Source organism: Calonectris borealis, chromosome 1, assembly GCF_964195595.1.
Source record: "Calonectris borealis chromosome 1, bCalBor7.hap1.2, whole genome shotgun sequence".
Classification (NCBI taxonomy): Eukaryota; Metazoa; Chordata; class Aves; order Procellariiformes; family Procellariidae; genus Calonectris; species Calonectris borealis.
In genome coordinates, this window is record NC_134312.1 from 34,354,633 (window position 1) to 34,382,241 (window position 27,609).

The 27,609-nt window shown below is 39.4% G+C and overlaps 1 protein-coding gene across 1 annotated transcript in view; it reads right to left on the minus strand.

The window, feature by feature from the left end:
• NELL2 (neural EGFL like 2) overlaps positions 1-27,609 on the minus strand; it is a 155,894-nt gene that overhangs the window by 76,434 nt on the left and 51,851 nt on the right. Inside the window, exons 10-12 of the mRNA XM_075148205.1 lie at positions 14,062-14,153; positions 11,193-11,295; positions 8,029-8,157 (exon numbers count right to left, since the gene is read on the minus strand). Of these exons, the coding sequence (XP_075004306.1) occupies positions 8,029-8,157; positions 11,193-11,295; positions 14,062-14,153 (324 nt within the window). The remainder of the gene's footprint in view (positions 1-8,028; positions 8,158-11,192; positions 11,296-14,061; positions 14,154-27,609) is intronic.

Consider the following 27,609-nt stretch of genomic DNA (forward strand, 5'->3'; position numbering starts at 1 on the left):
CAGCCTCACCTCTGTGCCTGGGAAGATCATGGAACAGATCCTCCTAGAAGCTATGCTAAGGCACATGGAGGACAGGGAGGTGATTCAAGACAGCCAGCATGGCTTCACCAAGGGCAAGTCCTGCCTGACCAACCTAGTGGCCTTCTATGATGGAATGACTACATCAGTGGACAAGGGAAGAGCTACAGACGTCGTCTATCTGGACTTCTGTAAGGCCTTTGACACGGTCCCCCACAACATCCTTCTCTCTAAATTGGAGAGATATGGATTTGATGGGTGGACTGTTCGGTGGATGAGGAATTGGTTGGATGGACGCATCCAGAGGGTAGTGGTCAACGACTCAATGTCCAGATGGAAATTGGTGACAAGCAGTGTTCCTCAGGGGTCCGTATGGGGACCAGTACTGTTTAATATCTTCATCAATGACATAGACAGTGGGATCAAGTGCACCCTCAGCAAGTTTACAGACGACACCAAGCTGAGTGGTGCGGCTGGTAAGCCTGAGGGATGGGATGCCATCCAGAAGGACCTGGACAAGCTTGAGAAGTGGGCCCATGGGAACCTCATGAGGTTCAAGAAGGCCAAGTGCAAGGTTCAACAAGACCCAGTGCCACGTGGGTCGGGGCAAGTCCTGGTATCAATACAGGCTGGGGGATGAAGGGATTGAGAGCAGCCCTGACAAGAAGGACTTGGGGGTACTGCTGGATGAAAAGCTGGACATGAGCCGACAATGTGCGCTCGCAGCCCAGAAGGCCAACCGTGTCCTGGTCTGCATCAAAAGAAGCTTGGCCAGCAGGTCGAGGGAGGCGATTCTGCCCCTCTACTCTGCTCTGGTGAGACCCCACCTGGAGTGCTGCGTCCAGCTCTGGAACCCTCAGCACAAGAAAGACATGGACCTGTTGGAGCGGGTCCAGAGGAGTGCACAAAAATGATAAGGGGGTGGAACGCCTCTCCTATGAAGAAAGGCTGAGAGAGTTGGGGTTATTCAGCCTGGAGAAGAGAAGGCTCTGGGGAGACCTTATTGTGGCCTTTCAATACTTAAAGGGGGCTTATAAGAAAGATGGGGACAGACTTTTTAGTAGGGCCTGTTGCAATAGGACAAGGGGGAATGGTTTTAAACTAAAAGAGGGTAGTTTTAGACTAGATATAAGGAAGAAATTTTTTACTATGAGGGTGGTGAAACACTGGAACAGGTTGCCCAGGGAGGTTGCAGATGCCCCTTCCCTGGAAACATTCGAGGTCAGGTTGGATGGGGTTCTGAGCAATCTGCTCTAGTTGAAGACATCCCTGCTTATTGCAGGGGGGATGGACTAGATGACTTTTAAAGGTCCCTTCCAACCCAAACTATTCTACGATTCTATTTGGGTTGGGATAGGGTCTCAAGCATGCAGCATACTCCTGCAAGCTATCCAGTAGACTACTGCCTGTTCTACAGAAACAAGTGGCAATATCACAACTCAGTTGTCTCTCAAATGATGCCACACTAGTTAGAGTACCATAACAGATACAATCACTGTGGCTGCTATTGCTCTGCGCTCTTCGTAAAAGACTATTTAGTTTAAATTCAGTTTGGTTTAATGCCAGGCATTTCTGTGTCTTTGTTACAGCTTTTTGGGGATCCAGCCTCTACATATCATTAAGATGCGTCGCACTTTTAGACTGAAGTTTTTAAAGTTGCGTAAGAAAACCAACCAGCTGGCTGTGGGTACTTCTCAGCACAGTGACAGCATCTAATTCTTTCAGTAGTCACCTCCCAGCTACTAGTGAAAACTGGAGAGAAAGGAAAACAAGAACAAAATGAAGGCTTTAGTTTCTTTTCTCTTTTGCTTTGAGGTTGCAGATTTAAGCAATTTGTATGAAAACTTACACCTTAATTTCTCATTTAAAAACAAAATGCAACATATGCTTTTATTGCTGGTGGAAAAGGGCTGCTCTCAGGTCAATAAAGCATCTCCTTACCAGACACTGCTAACACAGAAGACTTTAAAAGAGTTTCCAAGAGGCTCCCTTTATATGATTAGTTTCAGCTTTTTTTTAACCGTAATAACATCACTGTCAGTCCTGGCTATGGGTGGATAATAGAATCAGTCTGAACATCCCTCCTGTAGAAGTAATTAAAATCAAATAACACTGAATCACATCCTGCAATTTGTACATGTACAAACCATTCGACTGCTACAGGCTGTGGGACTATCTGTACCCCAGTATGCACCCACTTTATGAACTGGTGTCAGGGATACTACTTGTACACTTTAAGTTAGGAATTTGCTTTATTGTCTTCCTGAGTAAGAGCCATGGCAGACAAGAAGGATTTGGTCCACTCCGACACACTGACACATTAGAAGTGGCCTGATAATTCTTCATATTTAGATTTCTCAGTAACACAATGATGGAAATAACATGACACTTACTGCCTTTGCTGAGAAAAAAAAATTAATAATTGACAATATATTAATACTGTTTAATATTAATGTTTAATTTTAATATTAATAATGTTTAATTACTTTTTAATAGGGATTTGGAAATAACATTCTGCCCTCCTGGAGTGAAAGTTTTTCTTTCTGCTTGATTAGTTTTCCAACTCAACCCAAAATGACAAGGTAACGACTCAAACACTGCCAGTTGATGGAGATGGAAATCTTTATTTCTTAGCTATATGTGATACTACTGTCACATCTCACTTACAAAAAAAAATTATGTATGAAGAGAGAAGCTTGGGTAACCTTCCCAGTTTCACAAAACTGACAGTACTGCAGAGCTCCAAAGTAAGACTCTCACCCAAAGAATATGCTGCATACCATGAAGACAGCAAAGCTAGCAAATAGCCCAATGTTGGTTATGAAAGACCAAGGGGACTTAATAGAATATATTTTAATACGCTGGGGTTTATCTCCATTACAGAGGTCTCTATCTTACTTATGCTATTCTCAATATTACACTTGTCAAAAGAAAAAATGTGTTGTTGATTATGGCACTTGGCCAATATGATGCAACACGTATCCTACTGCAATTTGATTATTACCTTTTATCGTGTGTAAGAATTCTTCTCTTCACTGCAATCTGTAGAAATCAGGCTCATTATGAAAACATACTTTATTTTTCTAATCCAGAAGTTAAAAACAACAATTAGTACAATTAGGAAGTGAAGAAGTGTAATGTTTTTGTTGTTGGGGAAGAGGGTTGAATGATGCATTCGTATTTTTACCCAAACAAGGGATGAATTAGTAAATCTTTCCAAGCAGAATGAGAACATACAACTCTGAGCTAAGGGAAACCTGATGAGGTCCAACCAAGTGGTGCTTCTGACGTGCTTCAGATATCTACTCTGGAAAGAGACAATTCATCCTCCAAGACTGTTTACTTCCCTCCACTGACGAGGACTCAAATGAAGCCAGCTTATTCAAAAGCAGATTTCTAAACTGAAGACCTTCTCCCCTCAAGTGACAATCATCAGTGAAGCTGATGCAATTCTCAAATGTAGACAAAGTCACTCAGTCTTTGGTCTCATTTCAGCTGCTGCACTTGAAACTGGGACAAACATGGCAACATAAAGAAACTAGGAGAGTTACTAAGGAAAAAGGATAAATTAGAATAAAAATGGAAAATGGTTTCACAAAAAATTGTTTTATAATATTAAATGGTCCCAGATTGTTAAGATAAGTTAGCTAGGTTGTGTACTGTGCAACTAGTACAACAAAATTCCCAAATATCAGAAAATAAACACTATGGTCCACACACCCATAAGGTAAATTTGTGATGTGTGGAGGTTGACCCTGGTCAGCAATTCAGCACCCACCAGCCGCTCGCTCACTCCCCCCTCCAGTGGGATGGGGGAGAGAATCAAACGAGTGAAAGTGAGAAAAAACTCGTGAGTTGAGATAAAGACCGTTTAATCAGTGAAGGGGAAAAAGAGGAAAAAAACATGATTCAAAGGCAATCACTCTCCAGCTCCCACCAGCAGACTGATGCCCAGCCAATCTTCAAGCAACAGCCACCTTAGAAAGAGTACTCCCATTTTTAGTGCTGAGCATCACATGGTATGGGATATCCATTTGGTCAGTTGGGCTCAGCTGTCCCAGCTGTGTCCCCTGCCAGTCTCTTGCCCACCCCCAGCCTACTGGCCGCAGGGGAAGCGAGAAACAGAGACGGCCTTGACACTGTGCAAGCCCTGTTCAGCAACAGTTAAAACATCCCTGTGTTATCAACACTGTTCTAGTCAGAAATCTAAAACACAGCACCATACAGGCTGCTACGAAGCAAATTAACTCCATCTTGGCCAAAATCAGTACATGACGTAAAACGGCCTCTGCATCAGGCAAAATCCTCTTCATAAAGAAGCAAATAACCTGTTTTTCTCAGATCATATTCGGTTCTGGTGCTTACAAAAGATTACTGCATTCTCCTGTCTTCTTTCTTGAGCCTACTCTCCTCTCTATTTAATCAGCAATACTTGGCAACACTTCTGAAGTGAAATCAGATTTTGCACAGAGATAGTTGAGCGCTATTATTAAATCAGAAAACTGGACTTCAAGCAATCCTTCCAAGTGCAGTTTCCAAAGGGTACAAGTAACACTCCTCCCCAAACACATCTTTTGAGGAGCACCAAAAGTGCATGACACGGTGCATGAAAATAGCTTAGGTTCAAGGATCTCAGAAGAACGCCTAAAGCCGCCACCAGCAGACTATTTGCAAACCCATCTTATTTGAATTATGGGTATATTTCACTCCTCTAGATGCATCAGAATATCTTGATAGCCAAGAGTCACAAACTTTATCCTTAATAACTTTTTCAGCATAACTCCACCACCACAAATGTAGTGGGCATTGAATTACTATTTGAAATATAACCCGGAGGGCAATCATCAGTTTGACAGCACTGCAGGTGTTGCTTTGGGAAAACTAATTACACTTCATCAGAACATCTGTTTTTGTAAAACGTTGATTTTAGGTAGGCTATACACCAAGGATGCTATATTCAAAAGCACCTACACCTGGGCAGCATAATCCATAACCAACCGGCCCACAAGGTATCTCAAACTGCATAATAACCTCAGGCAGAAAATAGATTTCAGAGTACTTGGAATAAGGCTTACAACACATAAATGAAGAAATCCCAACTCTTTAAGTATTGCTTTAAACAGTCCTCCAAGGGCAAGCTAAATGTGACATAAATATTAACAAATATTATTATTATAAAACAGAAAGGTATCCACCATAACAGTATCTAGAGAGATCACACAGCTTTGGAAAAGCACCAATTCTTTCTAGGACAGAAGCCAAACTCTTCTATCATTCAGATGAAATTTACGCAGCTTTTCCAGACTCACACTGAAACCAGCTTTGAATATTTTTATTTTTGTTCTTCTGCCTTAAGAAGGAATTCTGCCAATGGGAGCATCATTACTTCTGTTTATTCTTTGAATTTTGATAGTGCTGAGGCACAAATCAGGATTGTATTATTTCGTGAAATTTGGCTGTAACACAGAATCAATGACATCCAATTTTACACTATATCTGAAGTTTGTGAAGTGCGAACATAGAAACAGCTATCTTACCCATGGGCTCCAGCCATTACAAAAAGCCTTCTCTGAAAGGCTTTGTGTTAACTCGACATTTCTACACTTGGCATTGCTCATAATTAAAGCCACAATAATGGCCCAGCGAAGAAAGGGTATGTGCTGAGAAAGGGCAGTTGGGACCATTTCAGCCTTTCAAGATGAGGGACAGGACTCTGAAAAGACTTGGTGTTACACTATTGCTATTGTGCCCTTTGCTATTACATTGTTTAATATTGAGGTACGAGTCTCTTTCCAGAAATAAAAAACTCAGTGCTCAAAGAGACATTTGGGCTGGAAAAAGGGATACAATACTAAAAGCACAACTCTGAAGAAACACGGGTATTTCAGTCCCCTGCCCCTCCTCTTCCACAAAAACAATCCTAAAGTTTAAATCTGTAACCTTATTTCCCCTCCTTCCAGCATACGACCTGCACACTCAGTCAGGGATGGGCAGCCAAGGCCAGTTCTGGACTCCTGTACCAAGTGTGCAGAGTTCAAGTGTGGTGCCTACAGTGCATAACTAGCAGCAAAGCTAGGCTGTTTTGCCTGCTGAATTAGCTTCGCCCTTGGCTGGGAGAACCTCATCTGGCACGGACCCCATCTCATGACCTTCGCTCATGTGGGCACATCTTCCTAATGGGACTTCCTCCCGTTATCTTCAAGGTGAGCACATGTTCCTGGATCAGGCCCTAAATCATACACATTTTTAAGAGAGAATTTAATGCATCCAAGCATAGTAATACAATTATTATTTTTATGTAAATGATGTGTCCCAATCTTTTATTCACTTATGTAAGTTTTTTGAAAGCATTTAAGCAGATTGATAATTACCACCCAGAAACAATGTCATTTGCCCATACAGAAGCAATCGGGCCAAGAAATCTTCCCAAAAAATCATCAGACTGAATTCAGGTACTGCACAAACTGGTGAATCCACTTGTAATACAAATGCATCAGTCTCACATATGATAATCTACCGTGTCCTCATCTAAACATTTCACAACCAATGCTGATTAAAATGCTTCTTTTGTTTTTTGCTTATGACATGCCTGGCAAGTTCCACACTTAGCAACAGACTCTAATTTGAGGAATGAGGAGATCACTAAGAGAGCATAACTTGTTTTTCTGCTTTCATTCAGCAGAGTAACAATAGAGCCACAGAAAAAACCTTCTTAAAGCACCTGATTTCACCATAACTCCATTGCTCCAGTGACCCCTCGAAAAGGAAATGGCTGATGAGTTCCCAGAAATGCAGATCCGCAACCTAAGCCTCGGCATAGTCTCCAGGGACTATGGGATAAAAAGTGGCTGATGCTGCAACACAGAACAAGCTATACAGCGGGTCTTGATGTCAGATGCCTGCTGGGACACGATGAGGGGCAAGGGATTTGTTTCTGCATGATTTTTAGTTCTACTTCTCAGAACAGGATTCCATCAGAAGGCTTACCATAAACATTAAGCAGAGAGGTATGCAAAGCTGAATTAATTACCTGCTCCTTTCCTGAAAAGAGTCATGAATTCTCAAATCTAAATCTACAGATGAACATTCCCTGTGACATTAATGCAGCTACTAACTCAAGTAAGCTGCAGGCATTAACCTTTGCAGAGTTGAGCCAAAGGAACAGTCTTAAAAGGGCTTGATTCATCCCATTTAATTGTGCATTGCCAGAGAACAATCCAGGTATTAGGTGGGACTGCAGAGTACCTTAGACTCTACTCACATATGCTTAACTTTCAATTTAGCAGGCTAAATTTGAACCAAATTGCTTATTAGTCAAAGACCATCCTGCTGCCAGCACTTAAGCTTTATGGTAAGAATGGCCTGAGAGTACACTAGTATTATGTGTTTGCAGAATCAGGGTTTTCATGAGGAAGAGCAACAGTTAGCACAAAAGCTAAGAGATCGTGCAGAGGACTTTGGCTCTCGCTGCTGGAGTGGGGATGTTTTTTTTTTTTCACACGATTATGCTAGACACAAACTATCGAGGCTTCTTTTCTGATTAAATAGCTTGTTGCTCCCTGATACCAAAAGAGCAGCTCAAATAATAAATCATTACTCAGTATGATTAATACTAGTATCTAGTCTATAGCATGTACTTACTTCCTGGGGGGAAAGAATGGGAACAGGCAGCAACGAAAAGAGAAACTAGATGTTATACTAATATGCTATTCAAATAGTTGACCTTTTAGGTTGCCTGAATATCTGAATACCATGAAAAAAGGAAAACTTTTCCATGGAATCATGTTTCCAATTCAAGACCTCAGCCATACTAACTTGCAACTTCGACACTGATCAGAACTTTTTTTTTTTAAAGAACTTAATTGGAGAGATAACTATTTTAGTTGATTAATATGCTGCATATCTAATTAATTGCATTTAATAGGCCTATCCTTTTGACAAGTCATGAATCAATACATTCTTCCCACAGTAATTTATACAGCGGAGCTAAGCATCTTTACGAGGTATTACCTTCACAGTAGGCATTGTCCTCCCGAAGGGCTCGGAAGCCATCTCGGCAGCTACAGACAGCTCTGTCATCTAGGTTTCGGCAGACAGAATGCTCCATACAGTTATGTCCTTCAGTGCAAAAGTCATGGCCTGTACAGAAACAAATATGATTGAGGGTTAAAAAGAATCCAGGGATTATAAAACATCCCCGTCAAAAACAGTCCTATCTTTTTTTCAGTTAGGTCAAAGAATACCTTTCTATTGTCCATGAGATATAGGAAAATAAATTGTACCAAGCATGAAACGGATGAAAGGAGTAGTAAAGGCCACAAGAACAGACTGTCTCCAGGTCTTCAATTCAATTTCAGGTTATGGCATTGATCTAAGGCAGCTGGATAGGAGGCTTGCTTAAATCCCCTTACTGTCTCCTTGTCATTGTTAAGTGCTTTTACAGGACACGTCTTAATTATATATTTTTCTTCATTTTCTTTTTTTTTTTTGTTTGGACATTTATAAAAGAGCTCAATAGCTTAGACACTCAGTAGCTCATTTACTAGTGGTATTACTTTTTTTCCTAGCACTTTTTGTTCCCCGGTGTATTTATAAAATACTTCAACATTTAACTGAAAGTCTTTGATTAACATTGACTTGTTTTGCTTTTCTCTTCCCCTTATCTCTTCCTTTCAAGGTCCACTGACTGAATACTCTTCCCTGATTGCATCATCCTTTCCATTTCAGAGAAATTTATTTTTAAAGTCTCACCTTCTAGCCATCCCTATTTCCTATTTTCCTATTTTTAACCTTCCATTTTTCCTGAGTGTGACTGTTTTCCATTGCATCTTAATTACAAATTTTTAAGATTCTTAAGTTCTTTTCCAGGCTGAAAAATTTAGATTAAACCTTTCAACTCAGTAGGTTTTTTTTAAATTCCTTCTCTTTGCTCTCATGAAATCTAATGCTGTGATGTTGCTGAACACCATTAAATCATCCTTTATTATGCTGAATTCAAGCTGGTTGTAGTAACTGACTTGAAGCTTCCACAATTTCCACATCTGTCTATAAAGGTGTGGAGCTTGTCTCCCTCATTGCTTTCTCAATAATTTCATTTGTTTAAAGTTTTCTTCTTTAACTGAAGCATTAGAATTGACCAAACAGCAGCACTTCGCTGTTGTTTTCCAATAACTATTTTCTTGTCTCCCACAGGAGACTGCGGGTCAGGCTCAGGGGACCAGGACTGGTGTAACAGCAACAGCTCCAGAATGCAAGCTGGAATCAGGCTGCAACACAGGCCTCTTACAAAATAACAAACACTTATTTGTTGGCAGTAAAGATTATTATTTTTATCACTCCACTTGGCTTCTGCTTCATATTTTGCTGTGAAAGAGCTTCTACCCCTAACTTCACAGAAGCTAAGTTAAATGAGCCCTTCAAGCAGGACAATGGCAGAGGTCAGGTCAGAGAGGTGTTTCGCACCTGGGCAGCTCATTAACAGTGTGAAGCAACACAAACCAAGTAAAACAAGACAAGAGAAACAGAAGAGCCCGTAAAAGCAGAAAGTTCTAGTACTGAGACCCAGTGACATGGTCATGATGTAAACATCACAGTCCTACTATGATATGAGAGGCAGATGTTTTTCTTTCTCTCTTTCTTTCCTGCTGTGGATTGTCTCCCTGTAACCTAGAGATACGTTTAGGTAACATTCCTGCAATATTATAATTCACCATAGCTACCACCGTGCTGTTATCTAACACAGGACATTAAGAAGCAAAAAGCTGTACACTTTTACTAGCGTTAGAGGGTCTTCAATACTCATTGATGACAGCAGAATCGTGTGTGTCAAGAGCAACCTCTGGCCATGGTGACATCCACTCTTTGCCTTTTTGTTGTTTTCCTCATTGAAGCCTGAGTTAATGACAAATTGATAGTTTTATTTTTGGATTTCCTGGCCTGGGTTGGCTGTATCAGACTTTGGCATTAAACAACTAAGAATGTACATGTTATCCAAAAAGGGTCACAGCTTTTTTACTGAATTTTTGTTTTTCCTAAGGTTCTTAACACTTACCTATCAGCTGTATTAATAAACAAAATACATGCTGCTGAATAATAGCATAGAGCAGCTTCTTGTTTAAAGAATAAGCTCCATTGCTCGTGAGACGCCAAGCTAGCATGGTTCAGGTAGGATTGAATATGTTCAGAAAGCACTCATCTGACACATATTAAAATTTTCTAGCTATACCAGGCACAAGAAACACAGAATTCTTTTCTCTAAGCCACTGAAGATTTTATAGAAAATTATCATTAAAAAATCCTTTTTGACTGTGATAGACTTCAAGACTTATCAACTTTTCTTAAGTTCTTTTCTTCTACTTCCTTACCTCTCTGCTTGATGTCATTAATCATATCCTTCGTATTTGTGCCGAGTAGCACAGAAACAAGTATAGCTGCAGTCTTCTTTTCACTGAATTATACCTAAAATCAGTCCAAGAGTCTAACATCTTCTTTCATGCCTGCTATCAATTTATCATTATTTAGCTATAGAAGATACAGACATAGCCACTTGAAGATGCAATTGCTCATAGCTTTGGAGATACCGGTATTAGTCCAGATCAAAAGAGTGGGCCTCAAGACACAGAGCACTTTGTGCACCTCTGCCCTTTGGTAAGGATCAGTCTGGGTGTAACACACAAAGGTACACAGGATACAAAAATATTCCCCAAAGCTTCTGCTTCTAGATACAGACTACAACCCCAAACAGGTAAACAAGTTACTCCAGTCTTCGAACAACTGCATAGCATAAACAGTTCTCTAAAAGAGACATCTCAAAGCATCTCAGAAAGATGCTGGGGAACACGGACATTTCTCCAATCTCATTTTGTTTGGACACAGGAGTGGGTGAAGGGTAGAAAATCACTAATTACGTATATGATTTCTTTGACTTTTCACCCACTTTTGGCTAGAATGAAAAACACAAGTGCTAGTAAACATTTCACAGAATTTACACTATTAGACATTTTACAAACAATTTTCAGACGTCACGATGCAGATGTTATCTATTCAGCTTCCCAAGATGTATAGTGATTATCATGCGTAGGAGTGTCCTATTCAAAATTATAAGGAAAAAGTCTATATAACCTATTAGAAAGGAAAATTATACTGAGCTTATATATATCCAGTTAATACCTTACCTTTACAGATTTTGCAGCAACTGTGAGATAAGGGGATCTGTTGAGATTCTGGGCAGTTCAAAGCTGTACAACTGTCTTTTGGAATACGCTGCATTTTGTGGTCCTGTTAAATTGAGGTAATTGATTAATATTGCGAGAGAAGAAATAAAGATAAATTATAACTTTAGTGGAGTTTTAGCATTATAATGTATAGACAAAAAACTGCCTATGCCAAACTCCAGGTACCTTCGAAAACCATTTGAAAGGACGACGTAGCACAATAAAAGCATCAGGAACTCCCCTATGCTCAGACCTTTTCAAGCAAGCAAAAGTGTGAGAACAGCTCTCATTCTTCTCATCTTAGCTGTCAAGCAACTTTCTTCAGAAGTTTCTCTTAAAATTATGCCTGAAAGAGTAACAATTATTTCTCAAAAACTGAGGCAGCAAATTCCAGAATCGAGGGTCCTCATAATGAATACTCTAAAGCAGCTTGTTGTTTATACAGCAAGTAAAATCAAACTTGAACATCTTTGATCTCAAAGTTGTGGTAGTAACACTGAAGGAAACCGGCACTGATTCCCTATTAGGAAAGGGAGGGTTTCTCAGTTAAGTTTGCATCAGGCATCTGGAAATGTCCAATGCCAAGATGGTATCTGAATATCTTCAGGCACTTAGTGCAGGTCACACGCAATCATTGCAGTATGACCACATGAAATGCCTGCCTCACCCATCCGGCTACCACTGATGTACCACCTTTAGGCTCCCTTGGGCCCTAACTAATGAGTCTTGCAGTGCTCTAGTCGTGATATGGCAAAGATAGAAAACAAGACAAACAACAACATGTTCCTCAGAGGCATCTGCCTTAAAATCAGCAATCTGGTTAAAATATGAGCTCACTGAACTCAAGACCCTGTATTTCTGCATGCAAGAAAAGTGCCTAAAATCATGCATATACCATTGCATGTATTATTATTATGGGTCCAGCATTTAATTTTAAATCCTCTTTAAGCATGAAATATAAAGATGAAACATGAACACAATGGCCAATATCAAAATTACTGCTCAAACTTTACCTTAAACAATCTTGACAGAGAAACCCACCCTCACCTGATAATACGGTAAAGCAAACCAGCCGCAGATGTGTTGTACACCAGGACAAGCAAAACCCAGCAAACCCACAAAATCAAGAAAAAAAAACCTTTGATAGAAATAATTCCTGGATTGCATTTAATTCTTTTACAAATTCTATCTTGGAAGAGAATTTTTCATTCACTTGTTTTATAATATCCAAACAGAAAAGTGCATGCCTATAGCAGGCACACCTGCAGCAGCCAAACAAAACAAAAAATGATGTTTAGAATTACATGCAGACAAAAAGAAGAAATTCCCTACATTGCCTTGATAACATCATTATAAGCCTTCAAGCATGAAATCAGTACTTGTGCCATTCCTATTAAATCTCTCTTGAGCTGGAGTCATTAATTATATCCTTTTATGAGAACTCTGGTAGTAATAAAATAGTGCCCACCTATGACTTCCTAACTGACCAACACAGTTTACATTATGTGGATTTTCTGCTCTGAATTATCATTCACAAGGCTGTTCAGCAGAAACTGTATGTACTTCGGCCCTTGAAAAAGCAGCATTTGAATCAGCCAAAGTTGCTGCCTACCAGGACAGTCAGGCAGCCCACCAGCAACCAAGCATAATCGAGGAGCAGCAAAATACAGACTAGCACAGCCAACAGAGGCATTTTGTTCATACAGTATCGCACTCGCCAGCTGCAAGAAACACGAGGCAACACCACATAACTTTTGATGGTTGTTAATTACAACCATTGACTAATTACAGAATCCATGTCCCAGGTGTCATGTTGAAAATATGAGCTCAGAGTCCTGAAAAGCGTACGACTGAAACCAAAGTTATTTCTGGTCAGCTTCTCCTTTCCTTTCTTAAAAGGGCTTCAAAGCACCTACTCCAGGAATTAAGCTCACAAAAATTAAAAGCAACAGCAGTAAGACAACGGTCCCCAGTTCTACTTTATAAAACACACTTTTTCACAACTGTATGAAAATGTTTTGAGATTCCCGGAAACTGGACCAATAGATAGCTGCAGCGTGGCCAGAGGAGTTGCTCCCCTCTCTTTCTCTGCCCTAGAAATGTGCGCTCAGGTTTTCAACTCCACGCCACAGCATGCAGCTCTCGAACCGGAGGGAATCCCTCCCCATGCCTCCCCCGGAGGGGCAACGCGGCACCCACTGCAGCAGTCCGTGTAATTCTCAACCTGCAGGCATCCCTGGGGTATATTTTGCCCTTAAAGTGCATTTATGCCCTGAAGAGCAACTCTGTGCATGCAGCAGGACAAGACTGACTCAGCATCAGGCGTGTTCTGTTTACAAATAAAACGACGACTCTATCCCATTTCCACCACTAGAAATACCAGACACCTGGTGTGCCAGCTCTTTTCCTTCTTTTTCAGCTAGCTTTTCCTTTAAGAATTATCGTGAATTCCAAATTATGTCCCAATCACATTCGTGCATCTCTCATACCTGAGCACATCATTTTGAACAATAACACTGGACATGTGTCAATGGAAACATAAGGTAGGCTGCTGGTTTTTCATTACTGATTATGGAGACGATACCTGAGGAGGAAAGAATGCAGCTTGATTGTCAAGCTGCATAATCAAAGCTTGCAGCTATGCAAAGTAAATTTATTTCCAAAATTTGATGTGGAACTGAGTAAGACAAAATAAACACAGGGCCCCTTGGATGCCTCTTTTGTTGCCACTTCCTAAGGTAGACCTGTCTATATTTCAACAGTTTCTTTCAGTGGGACTTTGATATTTCTAACATGCAAGAATTTTTTTTCCCATCAACAGTATTCTTACCTTGCACTCAAACAGAACACAGTCCCCTGAGCTTGAATACACAGTTTCTCTTTGTCCTTCAAAGTAGGTTCTGCCTTCAAATACACACACCGCTTCAGGACAAAATAAAATAAAAAAAAACAAAACAATGATTTTTTAGAACAGTGTTAGTACTCTGCTTATAGAACTGATACATTTTCTTAAATATAACTGCATTTCAAAATGAAAAGATTGAATCAGCTGCAAGAATATTCTAAACCCACCTGCAAGAGCCTGGATATCACAAGAAAAAAAAAAACCAGAGGAGAAAAAAAACCACGAAAGAACCAGAAAAACACACACCAGTAGAAAGTGAAGGCTGTTGACGCAATATGGAGTACTGATGGCTACTGTGAGGGCAGGAGAGACGCGTGTCAGGTCACGCCAAGGAAGCCATTCGGGGGCGGCAAGGAAAAGGGAGCTGTGAGAGCAGTGCCAGTGGCATTAATAGATAATCAGTTTCTTGAAGAGGACTGTTGTATGACGGAGGGCGATCACTGAAGCCACATATTTATTTGTTATCACAGCCCTCTGATGTTTCATCGCCCCACACAGGTATTTATGTATTTATATCTTGATTATCCGGTTATTTACCGTAACTGCCAAAGTATATTAGAGTATCTGAATTTTATTGTACAGGAACTGACCTGCAGTGACTGTCTTTTTTTTTTTCCCCAACAGAAGTAGGATCAAGTCCCTGACGATCAAATGACAGAATGACCCCCCCGGGCTCGGTGTTTCCTACACCACGACCTGGCCCGGTGCCACTCCTGCGCCCTGGCAGTACCGGGTTTTACAGCAGCTCATGCTGGATTGCTCACTAAAGTTCTTATTCGGTATTTAAGGGTTACATAAAATATCTTCACACAGTCAAGGCTCATCAAGTAAGCATAATAATGAAATAACAGGAGTAGGTTATCACTTTCAAGTTCCAGATTACATGTTAGAGGCCTAATTTGCTAATCATTGATTTGGAGAGGTAAATCAATTATGCTACAATTCAGTCACAGAGAGATGTATCTATTCTGTTTAAATAGGCTACAGTTTGTAGACAATTTTAAAATACCTAAAGGTACAAGAGTTTTTATTGTGTTACCTATATTAATTACCATTACCGCTGTTATTTTCAATTCTCCTTTACTTTTTTTTAACTTGCAGTTCCTTGATTTTACAAACTTATTATTTTGTCATGTAAAAAGTCTACTTTTGGAACTGATGTGATGGGCATAGTGACAAAAGGGGGTTTTTTTGAAGTTCTAAAATATGAGTTATAATATCTTATAAAATGTAAAGTATCTTCTGTGATACATGCCTGTACAGCACTTTCAAGAAGTAATATCACAGCATGTTGCAACACCCCAAATCCCACGAATAGCAGAGTTTGCAGTCAGACTTAATAAAAAAAGTACAGAAAAGAGCCACAAGACAGAGTGCAGGGGAGAGTCCTGGGGCTAACAGAAGGAGAAAGTTCGTACAAGATCCACAAAGGTCAAAAAGAGTCAAAAAAGCTCAATACCTGCCTCTTTCCTCTCCCAGAAAACAAACTCTTCTAGAAGGAAGTATGTGGAAAAAAAATCCATATAAATCTTTACTGAGGACTAGCAGATCTTGAATCCAGACAGGACAAGGCAATCATCCAGTCATATATATCACCTCCTATATATTACAGGCCATGACACTGAACTGAAATACTCATATATTAAGCCCTTTCCCTTGCTCCACACATTTCAAGCTTCAAAGAACTACATGTGACAGGAAAAGATGAAGTATAGCAATGCCTGAGGACCACACAATGGCAATGGACTGATAACTTAACACATCCTCATGTTTCCAACAGGCAGACTATGCCTGTTCACAGGAAAGGCAAAAGGCATCAAGATCACTGTCATTCTGTCTTGGAAGAAAACACTCTCCTGAAGCCAAAATACTCTTAACATATGAATAAGACCACCCAGCATCTTAAAAAAAAGTATCCACACTTTCATAGTATGGATACTATCATGGATCATAGTCCACTGAATCCAGTCTCCTCATAAACGAACCTCTGATTCTTCAGAGAAACTTAGAAAATAATGTACACAGAAAAAAACATCAAAAGAACACATCCAGCCTCGTGTGAAATCAGGACGTTATTTCTTGATTCTACTAATAGTCCTCTGAAATTATCGTAATGTAGTGATGCAGTATCGCAAACACTTGCTTTCCGCAAGAAAATCAACTCTTCTGCATAAAGCCTTGAAAAAAAGAAAAACTTAAAAATTCTGGGGCTGCGAGAGATCACTCTGCCCAGGCAGCCCTTGCCCGTCATACACTCAAAGATTGTTTCTCAAAGGCTAGAAAGTGGCAGCAGGGTGTATGTTTAAAGACCCACTGTGTGGGTCCCAGAAATTTCAAGCAGTGCTGACTTCCCCAGCTCCACACCTTCATATGTCAACACCTGGCCATCATGCAGCTAAGAAAATTATATCTCATTCATTGAATACCCCTAAATAAACATTTCCAACTATTGGATTTTGCTGTGGCTTTGTCAGCAAGGTTATAAAGCCCCCAGGTATCAGGGACCTGCCTATACAGAGTAACCAAACTATGTTTAAGAAAAGAGAAAAACCAACAAAGAATAAATTCCCAATTGAAAAACTAAATTGAAACTGAATTGAAAACCTGTTAACCTGAATAATCTGAACACAAGCCCCAGCATGTCTTCTTATGGACTGCTGCTCTCACTGACTATATTCAACAGGGACATTTCTTCTTGAAATCACCAAAATCAACTGGATTATTTCCATCCTACTAGTGATCTCTAAAATCTGAAGGATTCCACCATACCTGGACAGTTCCTTCCATTAAAAAGCAGCACGAACTAAGGTGCACTCTGAAGCTCTCATTCAGAGCACTATCACTTAGTTTTTCTCTTCTCACCTATGCTAAACTAGCCAAATGAGCTTACAAAAAACACATGGGCACTTCATCTACACCTGTACCACTAGCTCCATGTTTATTAAACAAGACAGATACCAGTGGGTTTAGTGATGGTCCAAGTTTGCCAGCGCACACTGTCTTTTCTTCTCCAACCCTCCCATAAATGCTTCTGTCCCCTCCTGTTCTCTTGTCAGCCCGCTCTTCTTCCACTGCCCACAGAGGAGGCATCCTGCCAGACAGCAAAGGGCAGATTTTCATCAAGCTACCTGAAGGTTTCTAAAAACTTTAGTCTAAGGTTGTCTGGTTAGGTGAGCATTGAGCACACTTGGAAAGATTTCTAATAAGACAAAGCTAACTTTCCTCTGCCCCACTTTCCTCCTAAGACAGCAGGACCCACATCCCAGGCCGTGTGGAACAGAACGTTTCTCCTCCCTCCTGCCAGCAACTGTCACAGCCAGTACACATCCCATGATGGTGGTGTTTCATGTCTTTATTTTCCTTCAGAAATAAAGATATTTCAACAACATGAACATCTGGACTAGAACTGTGTAATTGGAAAGTCCAGCAAAGATTTAATTTCTGCTTGGCTAGATGCTTCCCAGGATACTGTGATTAGTTTGTGATTGGTATCTCCCTGGAGAAACGTATCGTCTTTCATCTCCGTAAGTCCTTTCATTCGACAGACTGAGTCACAGTCAAGAAATTACCTGATGATTAGTTGTTCCAGAACTTGATAGTTATTGCCTGTGTAGGATTTCATCTACAACTGAATTACATCAACCATTTCCTCTTGCCATCAAACTTCCATATGCCCCCCGGTACCTAAACCGACATACATTATTCAAAGCAGGGTTTTCTAAGAAGATGAAACAGGAAGTCCACAAAATCTACTAGGAAGTTTGACTACTCTTGATATATTTGTATACAGAAGGTGATCAAATACTACATTGATAGGCATCAACACAGGCATCAACACAGGCATCAACAATTATTAGCAAGGTCTGCTTATATCCCCACCACTAATTTACACAGGTATAGCAATAATACAACTATTCCCTGTAGTACCATTTAATACATTGTGATAACATGGCATCTTCTCCATATTCATCCAGCAAAAGGAATCTTTCAGGAGCCTGCTGGCTGTTGTGTTCGCTCAGCAAATTATCAACAGTTTGTCAAACCATCACTTCTCTTTCACAATTCTTTTTTCTTCCCACTGGCCTCCAAATGACACTTCCCTTCCGCATTTCTTAAAATGTCCATGTAAAATCTATGACCCAGCTAACTCCTGCCTTCCGTTCTCTGAGTTCACAGGATGTCATTTAGTACATTTTCTCACTTCTTTATTTATCACCTTCACTATCTAGATTGCATATGGCTTCCTCTGAGGAATGCATGTACACTTCCCCGTGGTATCTAAACTGATTTTGATTCAGACTTATCACCAAGTGAAAGCAGAAAGTTTAGGACATTGGTGAACTCCTCAAACCACTTTATTTTCTTGTATTCATAATTGCCCAATGAGTGGCAGATGTGACTCGAAGTTTTGTGAAATTTGTCAGTAATTATGAATGTAACTTTAAATCTGGCAATTAATTCTATGTTGCTGCATTCTTTGTTCACATATGCTTAGTTGTGGGAGGGGGAAACACCCAAAATTAGCATACAAAAAAAACCCTGTCTTGTTCATTTAATTTTCCAATCTCCTCCTTGGAATCTCCTTGATTACATTTTCCACTATTTAGAGATCACAAGGCTTAGGCATTGTGTAAGTCCCATTAATCCTACTTTGCAAGCTTACATAGTGCAAAACTTCTGTGCGGTTTTATCTGTAGAAATACACACAGAGATAATGGTCACCTTTCATGAATTTCTCTCTCTCGACTGCCACGCCATTACTAGGCACTGCTCTCACCCCTTCCTCATTTATCTTTGCAGGGATTCGGGCATTATTTCTTTGCTCATTTTGTGGAGGATACAAGTTCTTCTGTTACTGCAGTCAGTAAGACTGGAGACTTGCTTCATTTCACGCTGTCTCCCTCAACAATTCAAAATTATTCCATATTTCAAGCTAGAAAATATATTGCTAATTTTTCCTGTCAATCGCTGTTGAAAAGCTGCATGTATGTGCTTCAGCTTCCTCTGCTGAAAAAAAGAAAATCGGATTTGAAATTTCCTAATGATAAGGAATCAATTACTATTTGTATCTTACTTCTTGTTAGCCAGAAAAGCTAAATGTCTCTATTACTCCGAAAACACAAAGTCGTCGTTCTACGGTACTTTTACGATCATTTAAGAGCATCTGTGGTGTGAGCCATCTCCAACAACACTAACAGGCTGTTTAGTCACACTGGCAAGGAGTCAATCTAAAATTATAAATTCTTTCATCCACTTCTCATGTTTCCTATATTTTCATCAACTACTATGGGGAAATGACATAATTCATCTATCCCATGTGTTCTTGCTGGGAAGTATTCTGTAGAATTCATCTGAGCCCTAGAATGAGGACTCCTTGAGGCATCCTTGAAGACTAAAAAAGCAACCTGAACACTGAAAAAGCACATTAAAATGTGACTAAAAACTCTGTGGATAGCAGTTCAACTGAGGCAAATAGACCTGACAGATGAAGTAAAACTTTTAAAGTAGGCCACAGGACAGGGAGTCTGGGAAAGAGTTCGCAACCGATCTGGACATCACGTAGCACAAAGTGAGAGTGTAGCTATCTCCAGTTAAGCAAACATCCAATCTGGACAATGTGTTTGATGTCAGCTTCTCTTAAAAATGGCATTATTGCTACCCACACTGCAACTTTAGCTTGGTTAAATACGGCAGCCAAAATATTTCTACTGACAGACATGCACAACTTCGGCTTCAGAGCAATGGACCATATTCTGCTTGTCAGACAGAAGTGGAGTATTTTGGACTCTAAACATAGGCTTTTGAAAACTTGGGCATGACTAATGTGATCAAAATGCCCATCCATTTTATGCCAAATTAACTATGTTGGCCATCCGATACTCAAACAACTTTCGCAGCAAAATGTCAAACAATAAAACCAAATGCCAAGACAAAAGACTTAGAGGGTGTCAAGAGAAGAAAAGCAATTAAGGATAATATTAATTATATGACCACTGTATTATAATTATATTACAGGTTTATAAATAGCACAACAGTCTGCAAGACCAAAAGAACTCTAATGCAAACATTACGTGCCCGCTTAATCCTCATAAAAATGGGATTAGACATTATCTGATGGACTCCTTATGTAAGCTATTTGCAATTGTAGCGACATAGTTGTACCTTAGCAAAGGTGCAAATAGACATTTTATCAAATGCTGACAGCTACTAATGACAGGGAAATTTCTACTTCGGTTCCACCTTCTCTCAGTTGGACTGCTGGGCTAACTATAAAAGGTGCTTTTCTGAAAACTTTGTTAAGAGAAAAATGGTGCAGTGTAGAAAAATAAATAGACACCTCCCTAAAACACTTTATACTTCATGACATGCTTAAATTTGCACATACACCCATCAGAAAGCCTCAAGTCACAGGGATCCATATGCAAGATTAAATCCGATTAATTAATTAGGACTGAGTGTCCAGAATTTCTGAAAGTAATGAAGAACTGCTAAAGACCTGCATGCTTTTGAGTCACTATTTTAAATCTATGAGAGGTAAACAGTTATCCCTCATCAGCATTAATTTACTATACAAAAAGCAGGTTGCGTTCTCCATTGCCATGTCCTAAGTTAAGACCGCCCATGGACATGACAAGGGAGGATACCTTATACGGGGTAACTGTTACTCTGCTCCACAGAGACTTCAAACAGGGCTGGGGGGAGAAATAAAGTATTTTGAGATACTACCCCCATTTTTGCCCAGATTTGCCATGAAAAAATAGTGGGCACCAATTACGCGTAACTTTGAAAGACACATTTTTGCACATGACTAGTGAGATGGTTACTTTCTGCAGCCCTATGGACACAGATCCCATGAGCATATTCTGTAAAAGCCAAACACCTCTGAATGCCAGCACCTTCAGAGATTTTAACAGTGTTTCATTTGACAGCATTAAAAAACATCCTATGCAAACAGCAAAACTACTGAGTTCACCGCAAAATAGTAAATATGGCATTTATTTGGGTGAAAATAACTTGGAAGCAACATTTCCATGCTCCCAAGCCATAGAGGTTCCAAAACAGCTTCTGCTCCAAAAATTTGCCACATTATTTAAGCACTCACAGACTACACCCATATCTGAGTGACTATCAGGGACCCTGCTGATGCTCTCATTCTCAGCCAGACTCTCCTTAGCCCAGAATAATTTTCACAGACACTTTAGCTAGAAATTCTGCACCATGACTTTGCTGCACATACCTCCCTGGCGAAGGCACGACTTCTTGTGACCTGGCATCATGTAGCTCCATTTCACTATATTTACTCTCCTCCCAAATCCAAGTGCTTTCACTTCCCCTACAAATGGCAGCCTCTTGTTAACTTGGATATTACAGTAATAATCACGTATGTCTTATTTGCATAATGGCACAGGCCAGTCTAATGTTTCCAGGAGCGGATTAGTGCACAGATAGAGCACCACATCTATAGGTGTTGTTAGATTTCAGTTCTTTCAAAGCACCTACATCTAGGTCCGTACAGGGTTTCACGCTCCCAACTCTTCCTCCACCCATTTTCGTTCTCACATAAGGAATCTGCCCATCCTCCCGTCCCTCTTGAGGGACCTCTTGAGACCCACCATCTTCCTCGCTTACTTCAGCCAGAATGACAGGATTAGTTGGCATAATCACAAACACTCCAGAGAACTCTACTTAATGTTCTTAAGCTAAGTCCTTAGCATTAGTTCAGCAAAAGGTTTTTAACACAGACAGCAAGGTAAACACATTTTTTGAAATCTTGATTAAAGTCAGTTATGCAAATCAGCTTTCCAAATTTGTTATATACTCACTCTCAACATTCATTATCAAATAGCATTTAATCAAAAACTAATCTAAAAAAAATCAGATGCTACCAATAGAGTTGGAAATTTTCAAAAGACAACTTTAAATAGAAGCCTATGTACACCTAACATCATGCCCCTGTTTCTCAAGGCTGCCAGAAGTTACTACTATCCCTTGTGCATTCCCAAACAATACAGCACTTCATGTCTAAAGTCAGTTCAGGATTTGAAATAATTAAAAATGTAAAAGTAGCTGGAGCAGATGTTCACAGATTCTGCTTTGTCATAGCTAATTTCTCCAGAGTGCATCTGTTGATGCTCCAACCCAGTCACAGAAAAACATTAAGCTGGAGTTCATAGCAACTGTTAATGGCACTATTCCTTTTTTGTCTGGAAACTGCATCAATGAGGGAAAACCTTAGAGTCACTGATAATACAAAAAACCCTATATATTATATCTATGTTAACATTCCTATTGTCTTCAGGGGGACCTTTCCAGCCATTAGACTCAGATTTTGTGCGCTTGTGCAACCAGGTGTGTTTGTCTATATGGGGCTGTAGGGTATGCCAGTCTCTAGGAGAGCTGCAATACTTTCCCCTTATTGATATGTCAGCCAACTCACTTTTTTCCCTATTCCTTTGTCTACCACTACCTTTGTATGGAAACCAAGAATTAGAAAGTACAGTTAAAAAAATATTTCATTTTTAATTATCGCCCATTAGCATCAAACCTGCATAAGGCAAAGTACAATTCTGCAATTTCAATGGCATAGAAAAGAAATAGGTACATCTTTAAATGTAATTCATTTCATCATCAAGAATCTCAGAAATGACTGGAATGGGTTAAATAGCATTAAGACAAAATGCTTAATGAATTTTATGAAACCTGTTCTCAGTGTTTTTCTTTTTTTTAAGCTCTTGAAAACCTGAGAGAAAAATACCAGTTTGCATTGACAAATTCTTGAATTTGTTTTCAATATATTATTAGCAAAGATCTTGTTTTCGTTAGCTGGAGAGATCTAGTATGGATATTTAGTAGAATTATAAAGGAACAGTGGACTTATGATGATCAAACTTGACAGGTAACAAATTTGGGATGTTGCCCTGGCAAGAACAAGTACTGTCTTTCCTGTGGAACAATCTAGTTTTGTTAGAGGGAACGTTACTGGGATTGAGAAAATGAACCCACCTGTGATCACATTGCCTGTGATCACATCACCTCAATACATGGGGAATACTTCAGTATTTCCATGACAAACGTGAGGAGCAAATAACTATAATGTTAGAAATGTGCTTTGAAGACATAAGATAACTTTATTACAATACTGAATTATATTGAAAAGTCAAATTATTTTCTTCTTCCCCCTCCCTCTAAATTCTGTTGTTGTAAGAACTAAAACAATGGGGGTAAATATCTTGAGAGAAAGAAAAAAGAAAACTTTTGCCCTCAAATCTTGAATAAATATCAGTAACTCAGTATGTACTTTTCCTGCAGGACAAAATCCTGACTATGAAAACAAGGCATAGCCCACAGTGCCAACAGCTCCAGGTCAGAGCTCATGAACATCTGGCCAGAAGTGCAGAGACACTTCTGAGAGAGAAACCTGACAGTCCAATGATTCATTTATTTTAGTTTTCCGTTACTCTCCCCACATCTTTGGCTCTATGTCCAGTGTCTTCTCTCTTCTCTTACACTTAAATTGTCAAATCCTGCAGAACAGAGGACTGTCTTTTGTGTGTACAGTAACTAGATTGATGGCTCTTCATAACAGCAGGGTTTTAAGGGTACCTTAATACAAATAACTAATAGTGATAACAAGTACAGCTACTTAAATAAATTTGCTCACTGCATCTACCTACTTCCAAGTCAACCATGGCCTGCTAAGAATTGCACTCTACATGGCAGCATCCAGTTTGTTTTGCAATATGACCTTCAAGCTTCTGGGGGGGGGGGGCGCGAAATGCAAAAGGCTGTCATTCTCCAAGGGAGAGAGTTTCTTCTGTTCCACAAAATATTTTATTTCAACAGCCACCTCAGGATTTTATTTAACAGACCTTGATATCTGTCCACATGCGTTTAGAAGAGGTTAGACTTCAAAACATGGAATTTTATTGGAAAGAACAAAGGACAGGGCTCTTGCTGTTCATGATCAATTGTCAGCAAGAAAGAAGAAAGATTGGGATTTGGTTTAAACAGTACTGGTAAATATCTTCTCAGATAATGAAAGGTACAAGGTTGCAAGGTACACGCAGACCAGTTTTCAGAGTACAGCAGAAGCCAAGGTGAGGATTTTTAATCTGTTTGCCCACACTGTAAGAATCAACCTGTTACTTCCATTGAGTTTTCACAGGACACAAGGTGTCACACTGGAAACAGGAGCAAAGGTGCAAACATGTGAATCAAGATAGTTGAACTGATACATGAAAATGAGGATGCGATTCCTGTATTTATTTATATGTCTATTTTAATTTTCTATTTTTTAAAATGTATTCACTTATTCCCACATTTCTTTATAGCAACTCTGCAATAAAATACTGCAAAATCAGTAAAATGAAAAATTTGTGGTTAGGTGCTTAAACCATACTACTAATTCTACATATACAGAACCACAGAAGACCATGGACAAAATTTAAGCATTCTGAAGTCATTCTACTACTAATAAGCAGCCTGTCTGAGAACTTCGCAACAACCATATGCAAGATTGTTATCTCTTCTATGCTATACTCAGATTTGATTTCTCATTTAGGTGCCCTGAGGATCTAACAAAGCTTCTGGATATGGCAGGATGGAAATATTTACAAAACAAACTCCCTCTTCACATGCCTGTAAAATGTGCCTGGAGAGGATGCTGCGCTTTGGTGAGTATGAATGTAACCTGAAGAAACATCTTAAGGAAACAATACCTGAATTTACATCTCTTTGTCAAAGAAATAATGATATAGGGAGAATCATGCCAGTTCATCTTCTCCACCTTCAAAGTATTTGAAGTACTCCCTCACTAGAAATAACAGGTATGTGCCTATTTTCCAGATGAGTTAAGCATGTTTTCTTGCTTTGCTTTCAGGATAGCAAAAAAAAAAAATCTGATAATTGAAACCAGGCATTTTCTGCCCCAGTTTATTATATCAAACAATGATATCACTGTAATACCATTCTAACACTACTATATACTGGCCATCAGAATAAGCAAGATAAAAAAGCTCTTCTTCACTATAATAGCTTATGACAATGCAAAACAACAAACCTAATAATATCTTCAAATTTTATTCACCTGTTAGGGAAAAAAATCTAGATGTTAAATAATTTTAAGGGATTTTAACCAAATGTCATCAATTATAAATAAAATGAAATCTGGGAAGCCAGTCAAAATTATACTTGAAAAAAGTTTACATAAAGTTTTTCCAAGAGCAACCAGGGGAGTGTCAGAATTTTCATTTCCAAGCAGAAAGGTAAAGAAATCATTTTAACAAGGAAAAAAATACTAGTCAGCTACTCCATACAGGAAGGCTTAGGATGGTCAACTACCCTCCCAAACAAACAGATAGAGCTTTCTTCAGTGGAAACTGGTACCAACTAAAACCCCACAAAAAAGGCAAAAATTAGTAAAAATACTATATTAGCAAAGATGGAGAACAGTGATACAAAAACATGAGAATCACTGTAGATACAGTGCTGTGCCTGGTACAGTGAAGAAAGCAAGTAGCAGAAACTCTTCAAATAAAGAGGACTGCAATGATTGTTTTGAAAGGAACAGATGAGGAAAGTATAAGAAAGGACTGTTACACCATATCTGCTGAGATTTCAGTTTTAAAGTTGTGTCTCACATGGGATGAAGTGGCTTTATTTGAAGCTGAATATATTTTATGAACTGACAGATGTAGAAACAGTGATCAATAACAGCCTGGAGGTCTACACATCACACTTCGGATATCTGCAAGTGATGGCTAAGAGAATTAACCAAGCAGTAGAAGGCTTTATTCATTACACGTTTCCACTGAAAAAATTTCAAACTTCTACAGTCCAAGAGACTGAAAGCCACCACTTTAAATCATTATCTTCACAAAAAGACAAATAAAGGATAGCAGTATACATCATTTTATATTAATCTCACTAAATCAACTTCACTCATATTTTACCATCCCTTCCTTAGACTGCCAGGGAAATTAAGATCACATTATTGACGGGTTTTTTTCAGTATTTTATTTACTGAGTTTCAGTCTTCACAGCCTTCCCATTTTTTCACATGACACAGGCACTGTCAGAAAACTGTACGTGTGCCGCCTTTTACACTCCCATGGCTCCTACCAGTGTCTCCCCTAGACCAACTTTCCACCCAGATGACCCTTGTCAATCCTGCTACGAATAAGAGTTTTTTGATTGCAGACTGGCCTTTGAAAACTGCACAGGTCTCAACAAGCCATGAATCTCGTTTGGTTGGTTGGTTGGTTGGTTTTTAGTATTTTTCTCTATCCAGCTCCATGAAGTGCTCTCTGCCTCCAACTTATTACTTTTCTGTGACCTTGTCCAAAAATTGCAGTTTTGGAGTTTTCAGCTAAAGCCAAGTTCTGCTCTTTTCAGAACACATGCCCATTAAAGATCATTGTTACTGGTACTATAGAAATTTGCAAGATCTACAGAGGAAAAGTTCCAGGCAGAAACTAGAACAGCAGCTACAAGCTGCTGATTTGGCAATGTGCTCCTGGTTATGGGACCAAAAAAAAAAAAAAACCCCAAAAAACCCCCGAAACAACACCACCACCACAAAAAAAACCACCACACCACACCACAAAAACCAACAACAACAAGAACAAAAAACCAAACCCAAAACCCAACACTCCAATGATGCAGGTGCAGAGTGACATTAGTATACCACTGGTAAGAACAAACATATTGAAATCAACGCATAGCCATGGGAACACCCATATATCCTAGGTGAGTTTTGTAATTATAAATAGAACCAGAATTTTTTTTATTATTTCATAACCACCTGACTAAGCAAATTCTGGTGAAATCAGCATTACTAAAGTCAGGGTAGTAACTTATTAGAGACTGGAACACTGCCAATCTGTTCACTCCCAGCTGTCTGAAAGCCCAAATATTCATATCTAACACATGTTAATGTTTTATTTGCACTGGAAATAAACTAAAATAATAATATGCTGCAGGTATTTTATATTTTGTGAACTCCCTGGTAAGAACATAATGAAAAAGGAATAGAAAAGAATAGGTTCTTTTCCCAGACAGCCTCAACAAAATATAAGATGAGCAGGGGAGAGCAGAGCACAGCCTACAGCAAAACTCCCCATGTAAAAAAATATTTTTAATTCTCTACCAATAAAATTACCAATATTATATTTCCGATTTCTTCTTTAGTGCAGATTGCTCTACATTCAGTGTAATGTATTTTAGTGAATAAGGATTTTCTTAAGCATACTTTATTTTATAATCCATTCCTCAGGCACACAGTAAGACGAAAACTAGATGACCTTACCATTAACTGGGATTCTCGTCATCTACTGATACATTGCCTCCAAATCTAGAGTCTTGCAGTGGAATTCCATAATGCATGGGGTCCGGAATAGCTAAAAAGCCACTCACCTAGGAGGGAACCACGCTTTGGTGCATGAAAAGTCTGACTGAGGCATGGCGCACCAACTC